General features: G+C 49.6%; 1 protein-coding gene across 2 annotated transcripts in view; it reads right to left on the reverse strand.

The window, feature by feature from the left end:
- OSBP2 (oxysterol binding protein 2) overlaps positions 1-27,977 on the reverse strand; it is a 392,283-nt gene that overhangs the window by 112,851 nt on the left and 251,455 nt on the right. For both annotated transcript variants that reach the window (XM_030583569.1, XM_030583570.1), the window contains one exon: positions 24,380-24,630. In XM_030583569.1, the coding sequence (XP_030439429.1) occupies positions 24,380-24,630 (251 nt within the window). The remainder of the gene's footprint in view (positions 1-24,379; positions 24,631-27,977) is intronic.

Raw genomic sequence — 27,977 nt, forward strand, 5'->3', positions numbered from 1 at the left:
TGGCACGCTTTACCTGGTTGGCCAAGTCTTCCCCCAGTAGCATGGCGATGGAATAATTGTCATAGACTGCAAAAGTTCACATTCCTGACCAGCCTTTGTACTGCACAGGCAGTTCAGCTGTAGGCAAGTCTACAGCTTGTGACATGAAGGGGTAAATTGTTACTTGGGCCTTTGGATTGATGAATTTGGGGTCTACGAAGGATTGGTGGATAGCTGACACTTGTGCCCCTGTGTCTTTTCACGCAGTAACCTTCTTTTCGCCCACTTTTAAATTTTTTCTTCGCTTTAAGGGTATTTGAGAGGCATTTGGGCCTGGGGATCTTTGGTGTGATGGTGGTGTAATGAACTGCACTCGGTTGGCGGTCTTTGGGCAGTTGGCCTTGATATGTCCCAGTTTATTACACATAAAGCATTTTTCATCTGACTGGTCACTGGGTTGAGGTGAGTTACTGGAGACTGGTGAGGTGGAAGAATAGGGCGTTTGTGGCTTTACTTGGGTTGTATGTGGGGTCTGTGGCTGTTCTTGGTTGTAGGGTTTATGGTCGGTGTGCCCCCTGGGGTATTTGTTCCCCTTGACAGTAGCTTTTTTGCTTTTTGCCACTTCCATTCATTTGGCTTCAATTTTCCCCGCCTTGGTGAGATTTTTGGGTTTTCCATTTCGTATGTACCGTGTTATGTTTTTAGGAACACCATTTAAGAACTGCTTCATTTGTATGAGGAGGTGCAGTTCGTTTATGGATTTAACATTGTTTCCTGATATTTAGGTCTTATAATTTTTTTTAACGTAGTAGGCATGTTTGGGAAATGACACATTTGGTTTTTACTTTTGGGTTTTGAAACGCCGATGGGCATGATTTGGGGTTATTTTCATTTTGTATTTGGCCTTGGTTTGAAAAAGTTTATAATTGTTTATTTTTTTTTTTAGGCATTTTAGCTGCCACCTCTGCTAAAGGTCCACTGAGCTGTGGCCTCAATTCTACCATGTACTGGTCTTCAGAGATGCTGTACCCAAGACAGGCTCTTTCAAAATTTTCCAAGAAGGCCTCAATGTCATCACCTGCCTTGTAGGTGGGAAATTTCTTGGGATGTGGAACCATAATTGGTGAAGGGTTGTTAGGATTGGCTGGAGCCTGTTGCTTAGCCTTTTCTAATTCCAGGGTCTGGCGGTGGGCCTTCCTCTGGAGTTTTATCTGTCTTCTGTAGGCTGCCTCTTCTTCTTCTTGTTTCCTTCTGTGGGCCACCTCTTCTTCTTGTTTCCTTCTGTGGGCCACCTCTTCTTTTTCTAGTTTCCTTTTGTGGGCTGCCTCTTTGGCTGCTTGTTCTCTTTTGTAGGCTGCCAGTTTGATGTTTTCTTCCTTTTCTTTCAGCTCCACCTCTTTTTGTCTTTTTTCCTGTTGTCGCCTTTGTTCAGCTTCTTTGATTTGTTCTTCTGCCTCCCTTTTTTCCTTGGAAGTCATGGTTCCTGTTTTCTTGTGTTGGGGTGCCCTCCGGTGTTTATCTTCTGAACTGCACACTCTTTGTTGTCTACTGGGGTCTGCCTAGCAACAGTGCCTTTTTCCCTTTCTTCCTCTAGCTAATCTTTTAAATGTAAAGTAAACCAGAAAAAACACTTTATTTGCATGTATATTGCTGGATACTGACTTTCAATGGGAGTGCTATTGTCACAAAAGACCCTTAATAGTTCCTTAATGGTTCCTTGCTTAATATGCAAGCCACAACTGCCAGAGAGAGCAGAGAAAAAAAATCTCTCTGGTTCCTTTTGAAACCAAACTCTCTCTGCTTAAAAGCCCCTAGCAGAGAAAAGAAAAATATAATATTCCTACTGGCTTCTGGATTCTATCTTTCCCACAACGCTGCACACCATGTCATAACATAGTCCCAGATTTGGACCTTAGCATCCAAAATATGGGGGTTAGCATGAACACCTCCAAGCTTAGTTACCAGCTTGGACCTGGTAAAGCTGCCACCACCCAAAAAATTAGAGTGTTTTGGGGCACTTTGGTCCCCCCAACAACCTTTCCTGGGGACCCCAAGGCCCAAATTCTTTGAGTCTTACAACAAAGGGGAATAAACCATTCCCCACCCTTCTCCCTTCCAGGTGTTCCCTCCCTGGGTTCCTGGAGAGATACACAGAAGCAAGCTCCGTGAATCTAAACAAAGGGACTTCATCCTCCCCATTTCCAGTCCTGAAGAACAAAAGTACCGAGAGCTAATCTTTCTTCCCCCCTCACCCAGAGGGAATGCAAAGTCAGGCTAGTAAATTTAACACACACAAATATCCCCCTGACTTTTTCCTCCCACCAATTCCCTGGTGAGCTACAGACTTAATTCCCTGGAGTTCCCCACTCAGAAAAAACTTCAACAGGTCTTAAAAAAAAAAGCTTTATGTAAAAAAAAAAAAGAAAAATACATAAAAATGGTCTCTCTGTATTACGGCAACAAATACAGGGTCAATTGCTTAAAAAAAATATGAATAAACAGCCTTATTTAAAAGAACACAATTTAAAACACTCCAGCAACTACACATATGTAAATACAAAAGAAAAAAACAATAACCCCTATTGTTTTATGATCTTTGTACTCACAACTTGGAAACAAAAAATTAAAAAGCAGGAAACAGAAAAATCCTTCCCATAGCCGAGAGGGACAGACACAAGACAAAGAACAAAGAACTCACACCCAAAACTTCCCTCCATCCAAATTTGAAAAAGTTTTGTTTCCTGATTGGTCCTCTGGTCAGGTGTTTCAGGTTAATCCTTTCCAGGTGAAAGAGACATTAACCCTTAGCTATCTGTTTATGACAGTATCTGAGTAAGAATATACATTACAATTTTAAACCAACCAGTGACCCATAAGTGACTTGTCACAAGATGTCAGAACATGTTAGTATTAGAGCTGAGTGGGTCGAATATTTAACTTTCCTGACAAAGAATTAGATACAGTGCTTCTGTCAGATAATTTCTAAGTTATTATCTGCAAAAAAGCTAGAGAGTGTTCAGTTGTCTAAATAGCTCCTGGAGTCATGGTTAAAGTCGCCCGCCCACCCACCACTCTGAAATGGCACTGCTGTGGGCAGGCATGGAATTTGCTTCCTATCCCCACTGCACATGGCCCTGTTGGCCTGAGTGGAGCTGCCCCCACAATATAAAAGTCAGACTATGCCTACATGCTTCGTGCTGTCCCCACGTCCATTCAGTGGGAGTGGAGCAGAGGTGATCTGTACAATGCTGGCCTGGTGTGGTCTGCTGCCGTGTCCCTCAACTGCTCTAGAACAGGGCATGGGCAAGAAGAAACCAACACCTGGCTGCCCAGGGGAGGGTGCGAAGGAGACACCAGAGAAAGACGAATAAGGCAGAGTTGCATAAAAAAGTGAGAACAGATTTGAGAAGTTCAGTTTAGATGCTGAAAATCTAGCTCTCTGCAGCAATTCTTTATGCTCTTCTAAATATTTAAACCTAACGGCAGCCCTAAGCACTGGCAATTTGATACCATGGTAATTAGATCCCATAGAAATATCATGAATAAACAGCCATAAGCCAATCAGTGCCCGAAAAGGAGTAGTATAAAGAAACAGCGTCTCAAAGCTGACAGGGTGTCCCTCTCTGCCAGCTGGCGATCTGCATCTAGTATCAAAGTCTACTTTGCAAAGCTATCTCGGGTCGTGCTCACTAGAGGTTAGCACAGGAAACTTGGAGTCAGCACTCCTGAGTTCTATCCCCAGCAGTCCCACAGACCCACTGTGTGATTTTGGGCAAGTCACTTAACCTCAGTTAACTCATCAATTTCCCCATCTACAATTTGGGTATATGCGACTTTCCCAATCCCACTGCGGTGTAGGCAGGGTCAGTTAAAGTTTGTGAAGCAATCCTCAGGTGAAAGAACCTCAGAGTTACAAACTGACTGGTCAACCACACAGCTCACTTGGAACTGGAAGTACACAATCAGGCAGCAATGGGGCAGGAAAGCAAATACAGTACAAGCTAAACTACTACAAAAATACAGAGAAAATGTAAAAAAAAATTGACAAGGGAAATAAACTTTCTGTGCTTGTTTAATTTAAATTAAGATGGTTACAAGCAGCATTTTTCTCTGCACGGTTAAGTTTCAAAGCTGTTTTAAGTCAATGTTTAGTTGTACACTTTCGAAAGAGCAACCGTAACGTTTTGTTCAGAGCTACAAACGTTTCAGTTAATAACAATCTCCATTCCCGCGGGGTTCGTAACTCTGACGTTCTACTGTAGCTGCAAAACATAATAAAATGAAGACTCAGTCCTCAAATAGATTAATGGACTAAGAGCCTGCACAATTTTACTTTAAAAGCAAGTTTTCAATCAGAGGGTCACAACAAAGTGCTGAAACCACAAATCGGTACTTCTGTGTTTGTACGAGTAATGCTAGGAGAGTCAGAGCAATCTACACTAATTTGGCAACTAGCTTCCTAAACAAATGTTGCCCTGCAGCTTAGCTCTTGCGGGACAAATTAATTCCTGGTGCAGATCCACTGAACTCAATGAAATTACTCCAGAGACAAGTTTGACTACATGGCAAGATTCTGCCGGCAGCAAATTTTGTTACGGATTTATAATACGCCCCCTCAAAATAGAAATAGAGGATTATTGAGGAAACAGTGGCAAATCCTTCACCAGGGCTGTGTTAAAAGAGGCTGCTTTACTCTATTACCCACACGACATTTATGTAGGCTGCAGAATCCATGATCATAACACAGTAGGCACAATAAACGGAAGCATTCATTAGCGCTCTGAAAACAAAGCTGCAGAAGGGAACAAAGCCTTAATGCACATGCTGTGCAGAGCGCCGAAGATGGCATTGCTGTTCAGCACATCCTACCAGGGAGGAGTGCTGGGGCTACCTGGTGATCTTATTTACGGACACAGCGAGAGGAATAGTCCCGCCCCAGTGTAACTAGGGCATCGGTGGTAGCGGGGAAGCTGATGGAACTGGATTATCAATGTACAGAATAAACTCATGGGCTCCCCTTAGAACACCCCCAATGGCATCTCCCACTGTGGGAGGGGGGAAGTTTGCCTGGAATGGTGACAAGTGTTTGTGAACAAGGAGTGTTGGGGGAGTTGGTAAACAGGTCTGCACTAGACAAAGGAACGCATTTTCCCCAGCTGGGGGTTATCTCCAAGGTACTTTGAAAGACAATGAGAATGTATCAACATTTTGCAAAACTGACCCACCAAGCTAACAAGGGCTGGAGGCAAAACTCACGCTAAGAAGCTGGGGAATCCATTGCATCAGGGCTGAGCCTCAAGTGATAGGCAACTGAATCAGCTGATTTGACACAGTACGAGTGTGCCGAGTGAGGTCTTTGCTGAAAGCCTCTGAGATACTGGTGATTAATATCTCTGCAAACAGTCAGTATTAGCACCACATAAGGAATTATAGATACTCATTGATATTAGGCTTTCCAGTCCGTGACCAAACAAAGGGAGAAACAGGATTTCTCCCAGACAGGAGGTGGGGCAGCTGTTTACCTGTCTCTTATGTAAATTAAACATGGTGGACTCAAAACAATGGATGCCCAATTTACATACAGGGAATGGGAAGAACAGCATGAGGTCATCTGCCTCTCGAACCGAGATCTTTGAGTTTTGGAAGATATAAGCAAGGAAAGAAGCTGCCTTTGGCATCACCTAACAGAGCCAAGGCAGCAGAGCTCTTGCAAGCTGGGGAAGATGAGTCCTTCAGCCAAGAGGTGGGGGCTGAAGTCTCTGGAACTGACTATAGTGAGAAACTCGCTTGGGCAAAGATCTTTCACCTAGCAGGACAAGGGAAGCCAGCGCCTCATGCGTTTCTGGAAGGGCCTGACTGAGGGAATGGCTGGGAAGAAGAATGACGGGTGAGAAAAACCATCTTGAACAAAGCCTGTACCTTGCTAAAGTAAGGTTTAGACTCTTATAGGTGTGTTTTCACTTTTGTTTGCTAGTAACTCTCTCTAACGTTATTCCTGTTGCTTGGATTGCTTACCCTATGTCCTATTGTTAACAGATTTGTTTTATGTTCACTACAGCCCAACCCAGTGTGGTGTTTAAAGGGAACAGTATATTTACCCTATTAAATCAATCAGCTGGGAGGTAGTTTTGTCTCTTAATAGAAGCAACAAGTCTCATTACTTCCCTGAGCTGTCCCAGAGAGGGCTGGACACTTCAGGGCACATGATTTGGGGGAAATTCAAGAGGGGGTGTGTTGGGATCACCCTGCCGATTGTAACCAAGGCTGATGGTAGCCAGAGTGTGACTAGTGTGCTGCTGACAGGCTGCTGCCCCAGGGCTGCAGCTACACACAGACACTCATTGTGCGACCTGCATGCTGGTGGGCTGGCTGGAAGCTACAGCAGCAAAACACCATAAAGCACGCCGGAGTGCATGGAAAGCCGTGACGCTGGTCTGGATAACTCCCCACCACCACCCAAATGCCATAACACCCTCCTTCTCCTAAGGAGCAGCTGTGACCCTAGCAGTGGCCTGCCTCTAGGCTAGCTCCTTTCTCTTTGCTTCAAGTTGCTTTTACAGGCCTCTGGGCTGTTTGCAGCGAAGGGCCTGACCTCCCTCGAAGCAGCTACACAAGGAGCAGAGCCAGCATGGGGGGAGCACCTGGCTCTCTGGGGATCACCACGGCACGGTTTGGAAATGGGTGTTCTAGTACTTTGTCTCGTCTCGCTGGGAGGGATGCAGTGGCACCGATTCCTGCAGCTTGTTCTGCACTTCGATGAGTCCAAAATGGCTTTGCTCACATTTTACAGCACACAGATCCAGAAGGAGCCAGAGTGGATATTTCCGCCTGGCCTTTTGCAGAACAACTTACCACAAAGAGAACAACACCCAGGTTGTGCTTTGGTCCATGCACAGCCCCCTTGGAGTGCATTGGAGCACTAAACATGGCCCCATCCTGCTGTGCTACTTATTTCCAATAAATGCTTAGTGCAAACACGGACAGCTTCTTAACAGGGCTCCAGCCCGCATCCCAGGAGCTTTCACCTCTCTCAGGCATCCTCTCTCAGCTCACAAACTTGCTGGAATTAACTCCATGGCAAACTGGCACTGTCAGAGGTGGAGCCCACAGGGTCGGGACACAGATGAGGTGGCCTTAATACCATGCAGGTGGTGCAGCAGGGATGGGTTCTGCCCTATGCCTGAGCCGTGACTGGGGACCAGATTCCCTGACACTGTACATCACCCAGAGCAGTCAATGGCACCTAGCCTGAGTTCCTTATAACCAAACGGGAGGGCTGTTTCCAGGAACACTGCTGCTGGCCGGATTGTCTGCGAACAGCGCTCGGATCAGGGAGCTGAGGAACAGTGATCAATGGCACCGCGTATCTGTGAGACTCAGAGGCTAACAAAGGCCCTGCGGTGCTACAATGGGCAGAGCCAGAGAAGGGATTAAAATACAATGAAATATGTAGTGTTATTAGCAGCCCTTCACTATTCTCCCCTGAATGCACCAATATCCATAATGTACAGACACATGGCAGCTGTTGGAAAGTCTAAACTCTTTAGCCAACATCTCCAGTGTCTGGTTAAAGAACAATATAGATCATAGCCCGGATTGGCCCAGGCGGTATCGATCAGGGCCCACCTTGCTGTGCTGGCAAACTGTTATCAGCATAGGAAAGTATATGGCTGTTATTCTATCTGAGCGGGCAATCTCGACAGGGCCTCTCTGCCTGGAGAACCCAGAAAGTCAAAACTGTTGGCTGCTCTATCTGCTACATACAAGTCCCTTCCCTGCTGTCATGGCAGCAGTTATCCAGGGCGGGTGTGTTTGAACCATTCTCTTCCCAAAAGCCAGACCAGAAAAATCCCCCCTCACACTGGGACTGAGATAACCTTGCCATCTGGTGGGGCAGGGCCTTTGAAATGCAGGCTGGAAAGGCCAGGAGATGTCTTTGCCCTTGAAGCCCAGATGGCAGCCCATAGGACGGGCTCTGGAGTGTCCCAGGCAACAGAAGCATGCTACACTGCTGAGAAACGCTGCATTTTAGAGAGGGGAGCTGGGAGTTAGTGCAGCTCACTCTGGCCCCCTTCTGATGGCACCTGTGGCTCAGTTTCCCTGCGGGAGATGGTCCCCCCTTGCTGATCTGACCCTTCTGGCCAAGCCACAAGTCCCAACATGAACAGCTTTTCCAGGAACAGTCTGAGCCTTCTTGGGCCCCAGCCATTTGCAAGGCCTGCGTGACCTCCCTCTTCTCCCTTGACTGAAGATGTGTCACAACGCCACCTCTGGGTGGCACCCTAAGAGATCCCAGACTCATGCTACCTGCTTCAGTTTTCTCCAGGGCCACGTCCTAAGACTGCCTCTCTCCCCACCCTCCTCCCAGCCCAGACATCTTCAGTCTCCCCCCGCCACCCAGAGCACCTCTCCCAGCTGCCTGTGAGCAGGCAGCTTAGCCTACCTGGAGAGTGCTGCTGCAGCCACCACTGCCACCCCACCCCTTTCCCCCTCCCCGAGCCAGCAGGGAGCCTCACCATAGGCCCGGCCTCTTCCAGGCTTCCCTCCCTCAATCCAAGGAGGTTCTTCAGAACCCAGCCCCCTCCCCCAGCAAGCCTAGTGTTCTGGGAGGAAACCAGGCAAAGGGGAAAGCTGGGGCCAGAGTTCCGCCTTGAGGCCCAGCTCACCCCATGACAGAGGGTGGAGGGATCCAGCTGGAGCATCTGCATAACACAGAGGAACCCAGAGATCACTACACTGGAACAGACCGGGGTGCCCTATCTGGCAGTGGCCAGGCCCAGAAGAGGACGGCTCAAGGAACCTCACCGTGGGCATGTGTGCAACAACCTGCCAAGATGAGATGTTTCCTCCTAACTCTCTATCTGTCAGAGACTGGCTCATGCCCTGACATGAGGTCCAGGCACCAGCATCAGCCAAGCCTTTCAGCTTGTTTTGCTAACAAGAACTTTGTGTGTCGACCTGTGGATTTCGTCACAGTTTTGCGAGGACTGGGATGGGGGGAGACGACAGTATGAGCGCAAACCGCCTCTAGGCTTCATTTGAAAGATGCTCTCTTTTGGTTAGAGTCAGGCCTCGTCTCTGAGAATGGGTGGTTCAGAGTCACAGGATGTGCTAGTGGTGAAGAACAATCCAAGCAGCCACAGCAGGGTTTACATCCTCTTTACCTCAGCCTGTTGAATGAAACACAGCCTCCGATTTCAGCATCCAGCCTGGGCCGAGCACCGAACCTTGTTCCAATCCCACCGAAAGTATCACCATAACTTCCTTCTCAGGCTGAACGACTGGTGATTTTGCTCAACAACTGTGAAATCTCTAGTGCAGAGGGAGCCACGCAAGGTCTCAGAGGTGTGGCTGAGGCAGAAAGCAGGTCCTAATGGATGTACCATACAAACCCCAGAGGCACAGAGAGGAACTTGGGGGAAATGCGCTCCCTGGCTGGAGAGGAGAACTTCGTGGCTTCCCCTTATATTTAAACCATCTCTTAACAAGCGTGTGCCTTGAGAAAAGTGCTCTGTCCAGGACGAGCTCTAAGTCAAAGAGGAGAAGGTCTCCAGTCATCTCAAGGCAAATAAGGAAGCCTGGAATGCCGGCAGCTGTCCAAGGCACTGCAGTGAACTCCAGCTCTTCATGCTCTTCGAGCTCCTTGCCAACAGCTCTCCAGCTTGGTGGAGTGACTCACAGAAATCACAGCAATGAGATGCTAACAAGCAGTTGTCATCTGGCCCAATCCACGATGGGCTTTTCACAGGGTGACGAGTGAGATGGCACAAGTGCTTTCAGTGGTTTGTGAGTACAGCTCGGCGTGGTACCAGAGCATCAGCCGCCACGAAAGGCCAATGCTGCCCTCAGAGAATGAGCAGAGCTGCCACTGGCTCCACGGAGCTGCACACGCAGAGCAGAGGGCACTGCCTGGCCACACGTGAACAAGTGGCGACTCACACAAGGATCACTGCAAATATTGGTTTTATTAGTTGCAGCGTGAGCTCAGCACACTGGGCCATACTACACGGCACAATGGACCCAAGTCTGCAGGAGGAGCGCCCACCCCCATGGCACTGAGAATGGGCATAACGCACGCTGCTGCCATGTGGCAGCGGTTTATGTATTTCTGTACAAGGAGGAAAGCAAATGTGGAAGCAACTCACAGCAAGAGCTCCTCGACCCAACCCCTGGAGAGACCCCATGCTTCCCTCCCCAGACACACAGCCATCTGCCATCCTGCTGCTCCCTCCTCCCGGTTACCCTGAGGGTCTCCCCTCCGCAGGCACCACTCACCAGGCTTATCCACTGGAGAAGTAGCTTCAAGATGACTTGAGAAGCTTTTCTGCCCAGCTGCCCCGTCTTGGCAGGAGAGAGGGTGGGGAGCTGAACAAGGCCTGGGTCACAGCAGAGTCCTAGGAGGCTGGAGGGAGAGCAGCTGAAGCCAGCTCCGAGCTCTCTCTCTCTTCTGTAGCACACGTAAAGAGGGGTCTAGGTCAACCACAGTCTACATACTATCCCAGCTCCAACAGCCCCTCCTGGCTGGACCTGATTCCCCCCCGACCCCTCACCTCTGGCCCCAGTGATCCCTCCGGGCCAGGCCTGGTCCCCTGCACACAGGCTGAAAGAACAGACCAGAAATATTTGTAAGCTGCACTCCGGCTCTGCACTGATAATCCAATTAACTCTCCTTTTTTGGGCGAAGCTGGAGACAATGAGGCTGCTGCAGTCAGGTCACGCCAGGGCAGGGAGCAGGGAGTGAACTGCTGGGTGCCTGGCTGCAGTAAACAAGCACAACCCACAGCCAAACAGCAGCATTCTGGGACATGCGGGCCCAGTGCCCGATTCTGTGGCAAACTCCGCAGCCAGGGAAGAGCGTGGGGTGGCCCTGCTGCTGCTTTTCCACTGGAGGAGAATTAGATTTGGGTCAGGATATGTGGGAAGTGTCTCTGTAAATGACAAAGACAAAGGAACTGCAGAACCCCTCTATATATTCTCTGGGCTGGGCTTCATACCATGAGACAGGGCCTGCATCACAAGGCAGAAAATGCCTGGACTTGCAGGATTTGATGAAGATTTTATGGAAAGTGGGGTGTCCAGCCAGAGTCCCTGGTAGCCTCCAGGGCAGGGATTTCCCTATGCCCCTCCTTGAATCTTCCCAACACCCCTCCCAGTTCTGTGAACTAGTTACATGGAGTGTTGCCAATTTAGTGATTGTTTGAAAATATGACTTGAAATTAAAACATGAATACACACTTTACAAGCATATCAAGTGTATGATAAAATACATGTATCTGAAAAAGTATAATAGATTGAAAAGTATGAACACAGACTAGCTTCCTGATACAGGTGGTGTTTTTTATGACAATGTCAGTGCATTCATTTCGGTGATGTTGGCCAACCTAATAATTTCAAATGATGATTTGGAAGCAAAGTCTAAATGAGCTCTCCCTGACAGCCAGTGATGAGCTGGGGGCTGGAGGGAAAGGCTTCAGGCCCAGGCTGTATTTACATTCACACCTAATCTACCTAGGTATCCAGCAAACAGAGCTGCATTGCCCAAGTGATAGATTTTGGCTGAGGTTGGGTTACAAATCACTTGAATGCGGGGGGGGGGGGGCGTTAATGAAATGTTGTTATTCTTATTGTATGAGAAAAGGGCAGTAGAACTGTTGACTGAGGGAGTCAAGAGAGAGGGTGGGGACAGGTGTTTTGCTTGATGGTCTGCTTGAGTCACAAGTACTATTTGACCTGCCCCTCTCCACTGTTTAAAGACAGAGCTGATCAGGCTCCCTAGAGTCTTTTATTTTGTTAAGTGGCCACCACAGCTGATATCACTGATAATCAGGTCTAAGTGCTTGGACCTGCTGTGGGACAGTGTTTCTGCAGAAGAGATGGCCCAGTCTGCACTAGCAGGGGAGTTCCCACACTGAGAGCTCAGCTGAAATCACTGAGAGCTGGTGGAACCGCAAGAGACCAACTCGCAGAGGTCACACTGGCAGGTGGCAGCAGAAGGTGACTGCGCAGGGCCATTGGGAACAGAGCGATGGAGTGAACAGTGGCACAGTGAACCGCAGTGGGCAGAGTGAACAGGGAGCAGCTGGAGGAACAAGCAAGGTGCCTTCTTGCCCCCCACCTGGGAGGTGAACTCATGTGAAAGCACCTCTGAACTCTGAGTCTCCACTGACCAAGGACAACACCAGTGAGTGTTAATGAGGTTGTTAAGAACGCTGGAGACATAATACAGTTCATGCAAACAAACTGGCTCTGGCATCCTACTTTCTATCTAAGGAAGAGATACCACACACTACAAACTGGAGGCCAACATTAAGTGCATTGTCACTTGTTCATCCTGACATTGAACACTGGTTCCGAACAAGACCAGCAAATGCTCACTATCTTTCTGCAAGAAACTCAACTGACTGGCTAGAAACGTGGTGCAACAGTGAAGAACTCTCTCACAACACTAAGAAAATTTGCATACATGGCTGATGAATGCACCGATGCAAATAGACATCAAGTATTAAGTCATTGTGTATGTTATCTTGACGTCAGGGGTAGGCCAGTAGATGCATTTCTAGATGTTCAAGTTATAGAAGACACATTGGCTGCATCTGTGACAACCCACATCTTAGAAGAATTAAATGCTTGTCAACTGGACCCCAAACAGATGGCTGCTTGTGCATTTGATGGAGCTGCAAACTTCTCTCGATGACATAGTGGAGTACAAACTTTGCTCAGAGAAAAGTGTAACCCTAATCTCTCCTATACAGACTGCAGAGGCTATCTACTCCAACTAGCATCAGTACGAGCTGCAGACTCTTCAAAAGACATTAAAAAAGCTATAAATGTAACGGGTGATGTGAGGCAGCCAGATGCAAGTAACTTGGCACTGAAGTTTAGGAAGGGACTTAATGCCCCATCTTTCTCCCCCCCGGAGGATTAGATGACACGGCACTGTATGACACTGGGCTGATTTACTATTGATGCCAAAATCCCACCACTCAGCACTAGCAATCATCACTACCTTGGAATCAAACCGAGGCTTCTAGCTTCCCTTTGGTCCATGCCCACAGCTCCCAAGGGTGTCAGTGTCAGCTCTGCTCTGGGAGAGTTTACAATACTTAATTCTAACTGAAGATTTTCTCTCACTTTCCCTGATTTCCAGAGCAAACGGGACCTTGCAAGAACCAACACCTGGGGCCAGGGGCCTCAGGGCAATGTCAATCTATAAAACAAAAACCAGGCACCTGCACACATCTGGTCCCCCGACATGGCCCCAGCGGAGTCCTGAACACCTGAACGCAGGGTAGGGGTGGAAAGGGAAGTGCTGGGGCTGCCTGCACTACTCTAGCACACATGTTGACAGCTGCTTATTTCTTTTACTGAGAGGGGAGGGAGTCAGCACTTTCTAACGAGATGAAGGGTGTGTCCACACTGCTGTGACTACAGTGGCACAGCGACAGTGCTGCAGACATGATGCTGTAGCATAGATGGTTCCTGCACTGATGGAAGGGCTTTTTCCACTGACGTTGAACAGCGGCTCTCAACCTTCCAGACTGCTGGACACCTTTCAGGGCTCTGATCTGTCTTGTGTACCCCAAGTTTCACCTCACCTGAAAAGTACTTACAAAGTCAGACCTACAAATACACCCATGTCACAGCACATTGTTACTGAACAATTGCTAACTTTCTCATTTTTACCATGGAATATAAATACTGTACTTACATTTCAGTATACAATTTACAGAACAGGATAAACAAGTCATTGTCTGAATGAAATTGTAGTTTGTACTGACTTTGCTGGTGCTTTTTATGTAGCCTGTTGTAAATCTAGGCAAGTATCGAGATGAATTTTTGTACCCCTTGGAAGGCCTCTGCATTTTCCCAGGGTATGTGTATGCTGGGTTGAGAACCACTGACATAGGGAATCCACCTCTCCGAGAGGTGGCTGCTAAGTCCATGGAAGAATTCTCCCGTTGACCTAGCTGTCTCTACGCTGTGAGTTAAGTTGACCTAATTACATTGCAGAGGTGTGACATTTTTCATGGCCCTGAGCGACGGAGTTAGGTTGAGCTAAATTTTAGGTGTAGACTAGGCCTAAGAATTTCTAATGGTGGCTGAGGAAGCCCTGGCAACTAGAGCACAGACCATTTAAAAAGCACTGCGAAGTGCTGGAGTCTATGCGATCAGACTCTGCTGGCTTATTAGCTGGACGTAGCATTTAAATCAGACATCCAGACACATACAGTGGTTTGTGCGTCACTAAAACAAGCCATTAAAAAGTACTCCCTGGGCCAGAACGTGATCTCAGCTACACCAGTGTTAACCCAGAGAAACTCTGTTAGTTTCAATGCAGTTACTCCAGATTGACCAAGAGCAGATTCTGGTCCCCTATTGACATGGGTTTAGGATTACAGATTAAACCCTCTAGCAGGAGTGTTAGCTTCTTGGTAAAGTAACAATGAATTTACACAACATTTCCTCATTTCAGTTGCCCTCTGCACATGCAGAGAGGGGCCCACACCTGCAGATCCCAGCAAAGGGGGCAGAGGGGACACCACCACCTCCCTCTTGGGAAATGCTCCATTCCTCTGCTACCCCCTATGACCCCATCACAGCCGCTGCAATGGGTGGGGAGGTCTCAGCAGAGGCTGAACTTGAAGGGGTCAGAGGAAGGATGGTCTCAGTCCCAGCTAATTCAATACAAACTGGAAAACCCAAACAATCTGTGCAGCCCTGCTGGCTTTCACCATTCACTCGCTCTCTCTGACAGCTAGATCCTGGGCCCTCCTCCAGCGATGAGCCCCACTCCCCCATGGAAAGCAGTTGCAGAGCTGCCCTAAGGGGGCAGTTGAGAATTTCCCTGACAAAAGGGAACCCTCCCCACCACATCCCAGTGTGCAGCCAGCACAGCTGACTCCTGTGCTCTAGCATAGGGAGCAGCGAGGGTGTGGTGATTCCAGGCCAGCAGTGCACCCCCAACCAGGCCACTCCAGTGGCCATAATTTGGAGAAGCCCCTCGCCAGCCGCAGTGCCCAGGGAGTGGGGAGGTGCCTAGATCCAACTTTCTGTCCTCTCTGTGACAAGCACAGCTCAGCCAGTTACAGGGTTGTGCCCCATCTACTTTCAAACAACCTCAGCCCAGTGCTTATCCCAGGATGGACAAAACTGGCAGTTCTCAGCTGAAGTCACCAGGCAAGCTCCATAGATGTACAGATGACGAAGGGCTGATGTTTTCACTTGGCCTTGTGCCCACTTGCTGGCCATTCTCATGGAAAGCCAGCATGGGTTAAAGCAGTGAGTTTGCACAGGAGTCGTGTTTACGCTGGGGGTGCCTCCAGAAATCCCTTCCCCTGATGGCAACATTAAGTGCTGACAGGCCCAAGCATAACCTGGATAAACCAAGGGAGTCGAAATGCCGTGTGTCAGCACCCCCCTAGAGACACGTCTCCACCCTGGGTCATCAGCAATGCATGCCGTGAGCTCCCTCGTATAGGACAAAGGCAAGAGAAGAGAACTGGCATGCGGACTTCAGGGCACAAGCAGAGAGCAGAGCAGAGCCGGCTGGGTGTCACCTGGGACAGCACCACAGCTTCACAGTGAATACTCCTGCTTCCTGCTGAGCGGAGCCATGGGAAAGTGAAGCTGCATTACGCTGCACGGGTAGGACAGCCGTTGTACTTTGCCGCAGACCCCAGCCTCTCACAGCGGCTCCATTTGCTGGAATGCGGCGCTAAATGCGCCCATGTGGGTCCCAGAAAGGCGAGCTGTGCTTCCCACCCCAAGGGCGCAGTCGGGGAACAAATGCTGTCTGTGCTGGCACTGTAATAACCATTCCCCAAGAGCCAACAAGCACTAACTGCAGCCAAACCCACTGGTAAGTGAGTGGGAATGAACGACTGCTGTGGGCACACTGGAAAGCAAGAAAAGCCCTGGAAGCCCAGCAGTGGGAAGCACCTCACCAAACTTGTCCTGGTTGTCAGCTTGTTTGAGCACCTGCAGGGCTCAGCTGCACTGAGAATCAGGCTGCTTAGGTAGCTACCTAACTTTAGGCACCCAAGTTCGAAAATTCTGGCCATAAAGAGCTCCAGGTGCTAGCTTTGCTCACAGCCTGATTCTCAGGCTCAGCATGCCATGTGGGAGACCTGGCTTTTAGTCCGGGCGAGACCCTCTTGCTGCCGGACTAATAGGATCCAGGAGCCTTGAAGGGGTCAACAATGACCTCACTGGCTGAATGAAGTATGGCACTGCAGGATTCTTCACTTCAGTACTAAACTGTTCGCATGTTGCTGTGTGCAGTTAAACGGCTGCTGTGTCCCATCCCAAAGGTGGCTGCATTTCAGCAAGTTCCTTTCCTTGGGAACAAATCTATCACACAGCAGAGTTTTATCATGTGTGTCACTGGCTGATGGCGTTTGTGTGACAATGTTACATCACTGCACCCTGACACAACATCGCACGTAGGTGCATGGAGATTAGAGGAAACTCCCACACACGGGATAGGGAGCTTTCTCATGGAACGGGAGACAGCAGGTGCCTGTGCAGCCAGACCTTAGTTCAAGCAGCACAGCTGAGATCAGGCATGGCCCCAGGGCTCCTGATAGAGATAAATGGTGACTGTAATTCAATGAATTGTGACAACATAAAGGCGCTGATAATGGCCATCAAATTAGAATACACTCTCCTTTCCACAGATTATGTTACTCCAGCTAGACAGGATCTGATTTACTGACATGAATCCCATGGCAATGTTGCTCCTCCACAGCAGCCACTGCGAGGCAGTCAATGCGCAGTGTGAACGCTGTCAGAGAGGAAAGCCCAGGCACAGATCCTGCCGGGTTATTGTTCTAACAAGTGAATTTCACATCGCATATGCCCATCGATTAGCTGGTTATCAGGGTCAGTCACTCCACTCACAGACACCCGACACTAGCTAGACCTTCTAATAGCCGATTCCAACACCCCACCTGGCTGCTGTGAGTTGGGGTTGCCTGTCCTCTCATCACTCACCCTGTAGGGAGGGTGAATGCCCCTGACAGGGAAGAAGTTATTTCAGGGGACAGGTTGATAATGATCAAGTTTCTAATGGACTAATTGTATCGAGCATACTTAAAATTCCACCCTATGATTTCAGTTAGTTACAGGATTCTTCTTCTCTTCAATCCTAAACGCTGTATAGTGGTGCTGTCTGCTGTTAAATGGCTGCTGCATACTACCCCAGAAGTGGCTGCATTTCAACAGGTGATGTGATTCCTCTATTTATAGCTTGTAAATCAGTTTGCAAAAACTGCTAAGTGCACTGGGATCCTCTGGGCACAAGATAATCCACAACTGTTTCATCACACAGCATCTCTGAGCATTCTTCTATAAGAGTTAATTACGGCATCCGAAGAGTTCTTCTGAGCTGAAGACTGAGGCCAGAAACCTGACCGGTGCCTGGTACAATAGTGATATTGTACTTTTGATTGATCTCCACTCCCTCTGCGGCTACAGTCTCCTGGGAAAAGCTGAGCTCCCTCCACAGGCAGTGCAGCCAGTGGGAATTGAGGGCACTCAGAGCTGTGCAGGAGGAAGGCAGAGGTGGTCACACAATGAACTGGCTCTCACTAACTTGGGAAGAGGGATAGTTACTGGGCCTAGACAAAACACCCTAGAAATAAAAATACCAGGGTGTTAAAATACCGCCCCCCAACTTGTGCCCTTCCTCATAAAGCCCCCGGGCCCTAGTGAGCTTCAGTTAGTGCTTCTGACCCTAGCTGCTGTTTGGCTGATTCTGCTGGCACTGGAGCATCTGCTCTTTCTGTGCAACCCTCCCACAGCCAAGCTGGCTGGTAGCTGGTCTCCCGTGACCATACGGACCGACAGCTGGTCCTTTAGCTCCCATCAACAGGAGTGGGCTTTATTTCGTACCTAGTATCCCCTGGCAGGGCCGGCTCTAGCCATTTCGCTGTCCCAAGCACAGCAGCACGCCACAGGGCGCGCTCTGCCGCTCTGCCGCTCGCCGGTCCCGCGGCTCCGGTGGACCTCCTGCAGGCGTGCCTGCGGCTGCTCCACCAGAGCCGCAGGACCAGCGGACCCTCCGCAGGCACGTCTGCCGCCCTCCTGGCAACCGGCAGAGCGCCCTCCGCGGCATGCCACCCCAAGCACGCGCTTGGCGCGCTGGGGCCTGGAGCTGGCCCTGCCTCCTGGGGGTTCAGAGGCACTGAGTGAGGAGGGCGAGGGGTAGCTGGTGTATGCTGTGCGGGTGAGGGGGGCACCAAGAAGCTTCCTTCTCATGGAGCACTTTGATGGACGTGCTTGTGCTGATGTGAGCATGCCCAGAGATGCATCCCCTGAACAGTGACCGGAGCTCTTACCAGGAGCCTGGGCTACTTTCTTTCTCTCCTCCAGCTCCCTGTTTTGTTACTTGAGTGAGCCTGGAAGCAGGAACCAAGGGGCTAGAGGTTAACATCCTTCCCCAGGTCACGGCATGAGGATGAGAAGGAATGCAGGAGCTCAAGGCCAGTAGGAGGGAAAGTGTAAGAGGAGCCAGAGGAGCTTCCTGTGTGAGCTCTTTCTCTCCAGCACAGTGCCAGGGAGAGTGGAGCGCAGCAAGGAAACCAGGGCCAAGGTTCTGTGTCAGCAGATCCAGTCTGGGAAAGGCTGCCGGGCTCAGAGCCTGTTCCAGGGGACACGAGTCTCCCTTTCGAGATGGGTCAGCATCACAACACCCTGCCCTCCATAGCTCAGTTTGCTTCTGCCCACCTTGAATTGCTTTCCCCCTCCTGTGCTCTGCTGGGGTGGGGCGAACACACGAGGACATGAAGCATTTGGGAGACAGAAGAATTGATTTTAGTGGCATTTTAAGATGGACTATTACTGGGCAAACCTGTCTGAAGTCCCTTCACCTAAAGAGTCTGCTCCTTGGGCATTCTCAAACCTTGCTACTGGCCTACTGAAAACCACCCCAGTCTGCATGCACCTGGCACCTGCTGCTCCTGGAGATGGCTGGCTTTAGCTAACCCTTAAAGAATAAAAGAAATTAATTCCTTACTGACTGGTCAGACACAGGGCTCAAGCCTGTTCTCCTCCCTCCTGAGTGGTACCACTGCATTCAATGTGGTACCTGGGCAACTGGGGCAAGCCAAATTCAGCCCATATATTTGCACTCAAACATCTGCTCAGATGGTGCCTGACTAAAAAAGAACCGCAGACATTAGCCAGACGGATAGTTTAGCTGCCCCTGAACTTCACAGAAGCACAATCCATCCCCATTAGGAACCTATTTCCATCTCCACCTACAGCTTTTTAAACTCTTCCTGACTCCCAAACTGGTTTCCTCTGACGCACGAGTCTCTCTTACCTTCTGTGTGCTTGCAAAATTATTCAGAGGGCTCCTTCTTTGCTCACTGGAATAGTCTCTGCAGCACAGCATGGTGCTTTTCATCGCAGTTCCTCTAATTAGCCTCTGAATTGGTCTCTCCTTATTTTTATGCACCTCCCACTCCTCCTCCAGAGCAGATTGTTCCTTGCCTTTCCGTGCTGCCTGCTTATCGCTCTTCATAGCCCCACTCACTGACATCAGCCTGCTCCTTGGTTAGGCTCAACTGGGCTCAAAGGCAGTTGCATTGTCTCATCAACATGGCTATGTAATAGTTAATAATTATTAGTGGAGAGGAGAGGAAGAATACCCACTAGTTAGGTCAATAGCCTAGGACCTGGGCCCAAGTCCTTTCTCTGCCACAGATTTCATGTGGGATCTTGGGCAAGTCACTTTTTCTCTCTCTGTCTCAACACCCCCCCCCCCCGCCAAGGATAGTAATCCTTCGGTGCTGCGCAGGGGGGTTGTGAGGATAACGACATTACAGACTGTGAGCGCCAATACCATCGTAGTGGGATCAGGTAAGTACTTAAGGCAGATAGCTATCTCCATCGCTGTATCATATTCCAGACAAGGGACTTCCCTTCTGGGGCATTTGACCCCCTTCCCGAGCAAGAGGAAGGGAATTCTGGATAGAGAGTGTTGGGAATCCAGCCAGGGCACAAAACTTCCAGACTCTGAGTTCACCATTTTAACCTCTCCTAAAAAAATAATTAGCTGGCATGTGCTGCTGCCGTCTTTCTGCTGACAAGCCTTCCTCTCCCATCCTACACAGCACTAACATAGGGACAAAGAGAGCCAAATTCTGCTCTCCTTTACCCCAGTGTAAACCCAAAGAAATACCATCGAAGGCAGACGAGTCACTCCCAGTTTACCCTAGAGGAAGGCAGAGCTGCATGGGGCCCAGTGTCACACCCCTACGGCCCTCTCCCTCTGGGGCTCCCCTGGGGAGGCAGGTCAGCACTGTATGTTGCTAACGGTGTTTTGCAAGCATCACAAGGCATTTTGGGAAGGGTTAAAGGTGTGAGTGTGGAGTGGAAGATTCCTTTGCAGGTTGCGAAAGGTTGAAGGGGAGGAAGAGAGCAGAGAATGGGCTAACTTGACACTTCAGCTAGCTCAGTCCGAAGATAAGACGCTGGCCCCAGTCGAAGGTCACGGTGCTCGACAAGCCTATCTTATCCAACCCCAGCCAGCGATGAGAAAAGAAGAACTGAACAGAGCAGGACTGCAGAGACTGCAAAAACGAACGAGACGGCGAAGGCCAGCGAAAGGGAAAACAAAGTCTCGCATCCATGGAGCTGGTGTGTTTTGGGAAAGTTGAGAAGGCCACAGAAAGCCAGTTTGGACTGGTACAAAGAGCACCAAGAGCAGAGGTCCCTGAATGAAACACCCCAAAAGAACCCAGGACTTAAAAACTCTCCCAAGAGCCAAAGCAAGTCAGAGATTAACAGCAGACCCAGGATGACCCATGCACAGGACAAGAACTACTGTCCACACCTCCCCCTATTCTTCTTACATTACACCCAGGCTTGGCCAGCCTAGGGTAGTGCGGGTGTGAGTATGAAAGTGGGTCAGGGCTTGGGGCACTAACACTTTCTTCCTTCCTCTGAGTAACACTCACTGCTGTTATTTTATTAATAAAGCGTTAAAACTTAGACACTCGGTGTGCTCCATTATCTCCTCCCCTAAAGATCCTGTGGGCTCAACCTGATCACCTGATGCTTCAGGCAGATTTATGTTACCAATCTGTCACACCAGCATGTCTAGAACATGCTCAGTTCACCTCACCTAACAGAGGAACGTTCAGCAAGCTTACAGAAAGAGGGCGGCAGTACTATTTTATCTATCTATGTATCTATTTTGTTTCTGGTTGTTAGACATTCCTCTCCATGGCTCTAGGGACATTCACACAATCAGATCAGACCTAGCCAGATAAAATCCACAAATACATGATGTACAATGGGATGTAGCCCATGCTGGCCGTATTCCTGACTAAAAGCACAAAACCCAGACCTCCCGCAAGAACACCCTCCTCCACTCTGACCCACACGCTCGAGCAAGAGAGCTCTGCGACATGCTTTACCAACAAACAATGGACCAAAGTGGGGAGCAAGTTTCAGAATTCAGAACCTCTCCTATATAAACCAGCACCCCCACAGACAACAAAGGGAGCAGTAAAGAGGGGAAAGGAATCTCTAAACTAATCTAGGCTCAAATTATTTAGGATTTTGTAAGCCCAAACTAGCCCCTTAAACTCCGCCTGGATGTCAACTGGCAGCTAATGCTGATTCCGGAGCACTGGTATAATGTGCTCATGGTATCAACTTCTGCTTAACAAAGGCAGCCCCGCCACATTCTGCCTGAGCATCAGCTCTCAGATGGTCCAAGCTGTAGCTCCACGTAGAGCATGTGGCAGCAAGTTAATCTCAGGTGGACAAAGGCCATGTGCTCTTCACTAGACACACAAGGAAAAAAGCACTCGGCCACAGACGCTGCTGGAGCATCTAGGAGCAGCCCTGGATCTAACAACAATCCTAAACTGTGAATGAGGGAAACAAATGGGAGGGGTATTCCCTCAGTCGAGGCTGCTCATTGAATCTCTGCCAACTGCTCATTGCATCTTCCAGTCTGCTAACATCAGTTCAGTCATTCCTGGACTGAGGCTCAGCCAGCTATCTCCTAAATCATTCCCCGATACAGCCATTGCACAGCAAGGAGAGAGCGAGAGGACTGCATGTCGCCAGCACACTAAAACCACCACAGCCAACATCTACTCATTAAACCTCCCCATGGCTTCATGTGCACTCTGAACGGGAGCTGACAGCACGAGATCCTGCAGAACCCCACAGGCGAGAACAACTGCCCACAACTTATGCCTGGGAGCTCTCCTAGACAAAGGGGTGGAGCCACGCTAGGGTGGCTCCATTTACGCCTGCCAGGGATCACATGCACATCAAAAATAGCTTGCAGTCAGTGGTACCAAAGGTCGCAGTCAGTGGTACCAATGGCCACGCGCTGCCTCGCAGTCGGTGGTACCAATGGCCACGCGCTGCCTCGCAGTCGGTGGTATCAGAGGCAGCTGACAGACCTAAAACAATCAGCATGGTCACATGGGCGCTTTACCTTCATCTATTGCTAGGAGATGTTTTGGTTCCGTACTTCTCTTTGGTAATAATTTATACTTGTACAGGGCCAGATTCCGACACCCTGATGCTGTGCAGGGCCCTGTGGCACACAGCGTGAGGGAGGGGTGTAGACTCTGGCTCACGGCGCTTTTCATCTGCAGATCTCATGGGAGGGTCAGTGTCATTACCTCCACGTCGACAATGGGGAAACTGAGGCACAGCGTGGCCCAAGATCATACCGTGAGTCAATATCAGAGCAGGACATAAAATCCAGATCTCCTGGTTCCAAGCCTGCTGTCCTCTCAACTGGTGCACACTGCCCCTCTGATAGGCTGGGCAGGATAACACCATAAATGATTACTCACTGTCAAGATATATCTTAAGGTGCAAGAGCACCACGAAAAGGTAAGGTGTGGTTGAAGGTAGCACCCAGCAAAGCTGAACAGGTGTAGTGCCCCTGCTGGGAAGAAGGGGAAGGCCACTGTAAAGCTTCTTTCCCCAGCCTTTTCCTGGGGTGGTCGGTTGAGTGGGGTAAGGGAGGAGGGGTTAGCCTTTGATTGTGGTGGCTGGTGAACACTAATTCTTGACACTGGACCAGGCGGAATTCTCTAGTACCCTGACCGCCTAGGAGAGGTGCTGGCTATGCACCGCCAAGCATCGTTAATTCAGTTCCAGGATCAGGATCTCCACCAGGCTGCATTCATTCATTAGCAATTATTCCCCTTTTACCGTTAACATTTTGCTTCCTTTATGGAATTTCTGTCCCTTCCTCCCTGCAGGAAAAAATAACCGCACCCCTCCCCCCCACCTAGGGTGACCAGATGTCCCAATTTTATAGGGACAGTCCTGATTTTTGGGTCTTTTTCTTATATAAGCTCCTATTACCCCTCACCCTGTCCTGATTTTTCACACTTGCTGTCTGGTCACCCTACCCCACCGTCACAGAACGTTTCACCATGAAGGCAGCCGATGAGAATTCCCCAGCATGCAGGACAACCACAAAATAAGAGCCCTGCACTGTCCTGCAGGGTGCGGTGGGGTGTGTGAACATTGATTGGCTGGTTAGGAGGACATGACCTGCAGTAAACAAACAAGGAGAAGCCGCAGCTGTGCATTTGGGCACCTCTGCTCCAGGTCACTGTCCTGGCATTTAAATGCTAAGGGCTAGATCCCAGCAGCTCCTCTGAAGTCAATGCGGATTTATGCCAGCTGAGGATCTGAATCTGCAGTGGGAATGAACCCACGGTACATCAGTCCCCGACCTGCTGTGCTAGCCAGGTAGCAAGCGACCTGGTCCCCACAGAATGGCCAGAGAGCCTGCGGCTCAGCACTGGGACATTTGGGAGATGCCTCTCCCGTAAGTGGTTTGTGCAGACTTAGCTTATCCAGCCGCTGTCACAGCTGTTCCGAATGGGTCCATGAACACATTACACTACAGACCATTACGCAGCTCGGCTTCTTGTCTCTCTGCTGTGCCTTATCAAGTCTGAATTCTCTTTGGCTTGTTAACAGCTGTGCAGCTGGAATAAATGGCACCTGAGCCTTAACTAAACTCCAAACCGCTCCCAGAGCGCCCATCCCAACACCAATCCGACACGAAAGCCTTCGCCATTCCCTCCTCCTGTGTGAAAAGCATGGAGAGGAAACGGGGCCAGGGAGGGGAGAAAGACACTTCACATACCGGGGGAGGACGGGAATGAAGACAAAGGGAAGGAGAGCAGCAGACCGTGGGGAGCGAATGCCTCCTTGTCCTCTTCTGAACAGAACAGTGGAGCAGATGCACACTCATGCACAGAGTTTACCTGGCACACAGCTATTCACTGCGTGCAGGGACTGGCGAGGAGTTACACACGCCGCAGGCAAGCCAAGCCGCTTCCCACACCCCCGCTACTGCCAGGATTTCCAAGAGCACCCGAAGCGACAGAGCACTTACATTGATCATAGCATTGGAGGTGATCCGGAAGAGAGTGGCTCGCTCATTGACGGCTTTGATCTTCTCCCCGCTCTCGGCAGGCAGCTTCAGGTTCTCCAGCTCACTCAGGGACCTCTGGAGAGCTGCCCCATGCTTGGCAATAAGGTCATTGCACGTGCTTAGATCCTCCAGCTTACTGGCGAGGCTTTTCAGAGTGCTGTGCAGCTCACTCTTGTCAGACTGCGAGGCTGGCTCCTCATCACCCGAGTCATCTGGAAAGGGAGAGTGGGGGGTGGAGAGAAAGAACGGTTTCCATGGTTACCACTGGACTGTACTAAACCGTGAAGTCAGGCTGTGCAGTGGAAGTGAATCAAGGGCACCTCGCCTGTGCTGAGTGCCGGCTCTTCCAGCTGTTGAGCAGGGGCTGAGGGCGCAAGTGCCTGCACCCTGCCCTTGGGGACGGCTTTTGAGACTAGCCCCGTGCTCCACACGTGTCGCTCCTATTCCCCCTCCTGCTGCCTAGCTGCTATCAAACCTCCTGGAGCCAAGCTCTTCCTTTACTTCAGAGGCAGGGTCAGTGCAGAGCATGTCTGCCTGAAAAAAGCAGCCAGCCAGCGTCCCCAGGCAGCACCGCATGTCTGGGCGCTTTCCTGACATTCCGCCGCACTGTGGGAAGGAGCAGCACCAGGCACTGGGAGTCACAAGGCCAGGGTGCCCTAGCGAACACCTAAGCACTGGGGTGAGTTTAGGCCAGCAGTGCCCAGTCTCCTGCATCCAAACAAGAACAATGTTGTAATGATCTGATCCAAAGCTTAGAGACGACAGCAGGAAAACTCCCAGTGACCTCCCTAGGCTTTAGAGCCGCCCCCAAAAGAGGCTAACTGCCATGCAGGAGTCAGGAGAGCCAGATGTACAAAGGGGGCATTCACACAGGGCCAAGTCCCACAACAGCAAGTGTGGGGAGTTACGCCTCCTCTCCAGTTCCCATCATAACACCCTGGACTGTGATTAGCCAAACCACGTGGGCCATTAGCACAAATGCATAGTTTGGATCAGAATTTGTGCCTCCAGCTGTGGGATCCGGGGACAGACGGAACCACTGCAGGTATGTCTACAAAGCATTTTGGAGGGAGCTTCCCAGGGGTCCACAGACAGGGGCGAGCAGGCTCGTGCTAGCATTCTAAAAATAGCCGTGTAGACAGCACTTTGAACTCACGGCTTGGGCTGCAACTCAGGCTCTGAAGTCTTGGGAGGTAGCTGGACTTCCGAGCCCGAGACCCAGCCTCAGTTTCAAGCACTGACTATCCAGCTATTTTTAGAGCATGCGTCTGAGCCCATCAGCCTGAGTCTATTGACCTGGGCTGGGCAGCTTGCTCCAAAATGCTGTGTAAACACACCCGCAGGGAGTGCCGAAACGCCTGTCTTTCATAAGGAAAATGATTCTGTTCTGGGTGGTTTCAAGTTTCACCCACATGGAAAGGTCCTAGACAGTCAGGATAGAATAACAGCTTTTCTATAGTCCCTTGAAACCAGTCTATGTAATCCTGTAGATGGGGGAGTACAGGATGTTTTCGAAGTTCTACAGAAAGGAGAGCACTCTTCACTAAACACTACAGGGCTGAGTGATTTCCATAGAAAGCCCTAATGAATTTAATAAGATGAGCTAGTACGTAAAGGTTAAATCTCAAAAACTTACGTAATAACATAAAAATGGCCATAGTGGGTCAGACCAAGGGTCCATCTAGCCCAGTGTCCTGTCTTCTGACAGCGGATGGTGCCAGATGCTTCAGAAGGAATGAACAGAACAGGGCAATGTATCGAGTGATCCATCTGCTGTCATCCAGCCCCAGCTTCTGGCAGTCAGAGGTTTAGGGACACCCAGACCATGGAGTTACATCTCTGACCATTTTGGCTAATAGCCACTGATGAACCTAACCTCCATGAACGTCTCTAATTATTTTTTGAACTCTGTTATACTTTTGGCCTTCACAACATCCCCTGGCAACGACTTCCACAGGTTGACTGAATGTTGTGTAAAGAAGTACTCCTTATTGTGATTTAAATCTGCTGCCTATTAAGAACTCCTGGTTCTTGTGTTATGTGAAGGGGAAAATAACCCTTCTATCATAGCCTCCCTTAGTCATCTCTCTTCTAAAACGAACAGTCCCAGTCTTAGAGGCTGCTCCATGCCTCTAATCATTTTTTTGCCCTTTTCTGTACCGTTTCCAATTCTAATCTATCTTTTTTAAGATGGGCAACAAAAACTGCATGCACTATTCAAGGTGTGGCCATACCATGGATTTATATAGAGGCAATATGATTTTTTTTTCTTATCATCTATCCATTTCCTAACAATTCCTAACATAAGCTTTTTTTACTCCTGCTGCACATGGAACAGATGTTTTCAGAGAACTATCCACAATGACTCCAAGATCTTTCTTGAGTGGTAACAGCTAGTTTAGACCCCATCATTTTGCATGTATAGTTGGGATTATGTTTTCCAATGTGCATCACTTTGCATTTATCAAGGCTGAATTTCATTTGTCATGTTGTTGCCCAGTCACCCACTTCTGTGAGGTCCCTCTGTAACTCTTCACAGTCAGCTTTGGACTTAACCAATTTGAGTAATTTTGTATCATCTGCAAACATTGCCACCTCACAGTTTACTCCTTTTGCGAGATCATTTATGAACGTTGCACAGTATTAGTCCCAGTATGGCTCCCTGGGGGACCCCCCTAGTTATCCTTCTACACTGTGAAAACTGACCATTTATTCCAGGAGTGGCCAACCTGCGGCTCTTCAGAGGTTAACATGCGGCTCCTTGTCTAGGCACCGACTCTGGGGCTGGAGCTACAGGCGCCAACTTTCCAATGTGCCTGGGGGTGCTCGCTGCTCAACCCCTGGCTCTGCCACAGGCCCTGCCCCCACTCCACCCCTTCCCGCCCCCTCCCCTGAGCCTGCCCTGCCCCCACTCCACCCGTTCCTGCCCCCTCCCCTGAGCCTGCCGGGCCCTCGCTCCTCCCCCTTGGAGTCTCCTGCACGCCAGGAAACAGCTGATTGGGAGGTGTGGGGGAGCCGATGGGGGGCAGCTGAGGTATTACTGTGGCTCTTTGGCAATGTACAGTGGTAAATTCTGGCTCCTTCTCAGGCTCAGTTTGGCCACCCCTGATTTATTCCTACCCTTTATTGTCTAACTTTTAACCAGTTACCAATCCATGAGAGCACCTGCCCTCTTATCCCACGACAGTTTGCTTTGCTTAAGAGCCTTTGGTGGAGGACTTTGTCAAAAGCTTTCTGAAAGTCCAAGTACACCATGTCCACTGGATCCCCCTCATCCACGTTTGTTGACACCCACAGAGAATTCTCATAGATCGGTGAGGCAAGATTTCCTTTAACAGAAGCTGTGTTGTCTCTTCCCCAACATACTGTGTTCATCAAAGTGTCCGATAATTCTGTTCTCTACCATAGTTTTAATCAATCTGCCCAATACTTACCAGCCTATTGCCAGGATCACCTCCTGAAACCCTTTTTAAAAAAATCAGCATTACATTAGCCCTCTGGTACAGAAGCTGATTTAAATGATAGGTTACATACCATAGTGAGTAGTTCTGCAAGTTCA

Source organism: Gopherus evgoodei, chromosome 13 (genome assembly GCF_007399415.2).
Source record: "Gopherus evgoodei ecotype Sinaloan lineage chromosome 13, rGopEvg1_v1.p, whole genome shotgun sequence".
Classification (NCBI taxonomy): domain Eukaryota; kingdom Metazoa; phylum Chordata; order Testudines; family Testudinidae; genus Gopherus; species Gopherus evgoodei.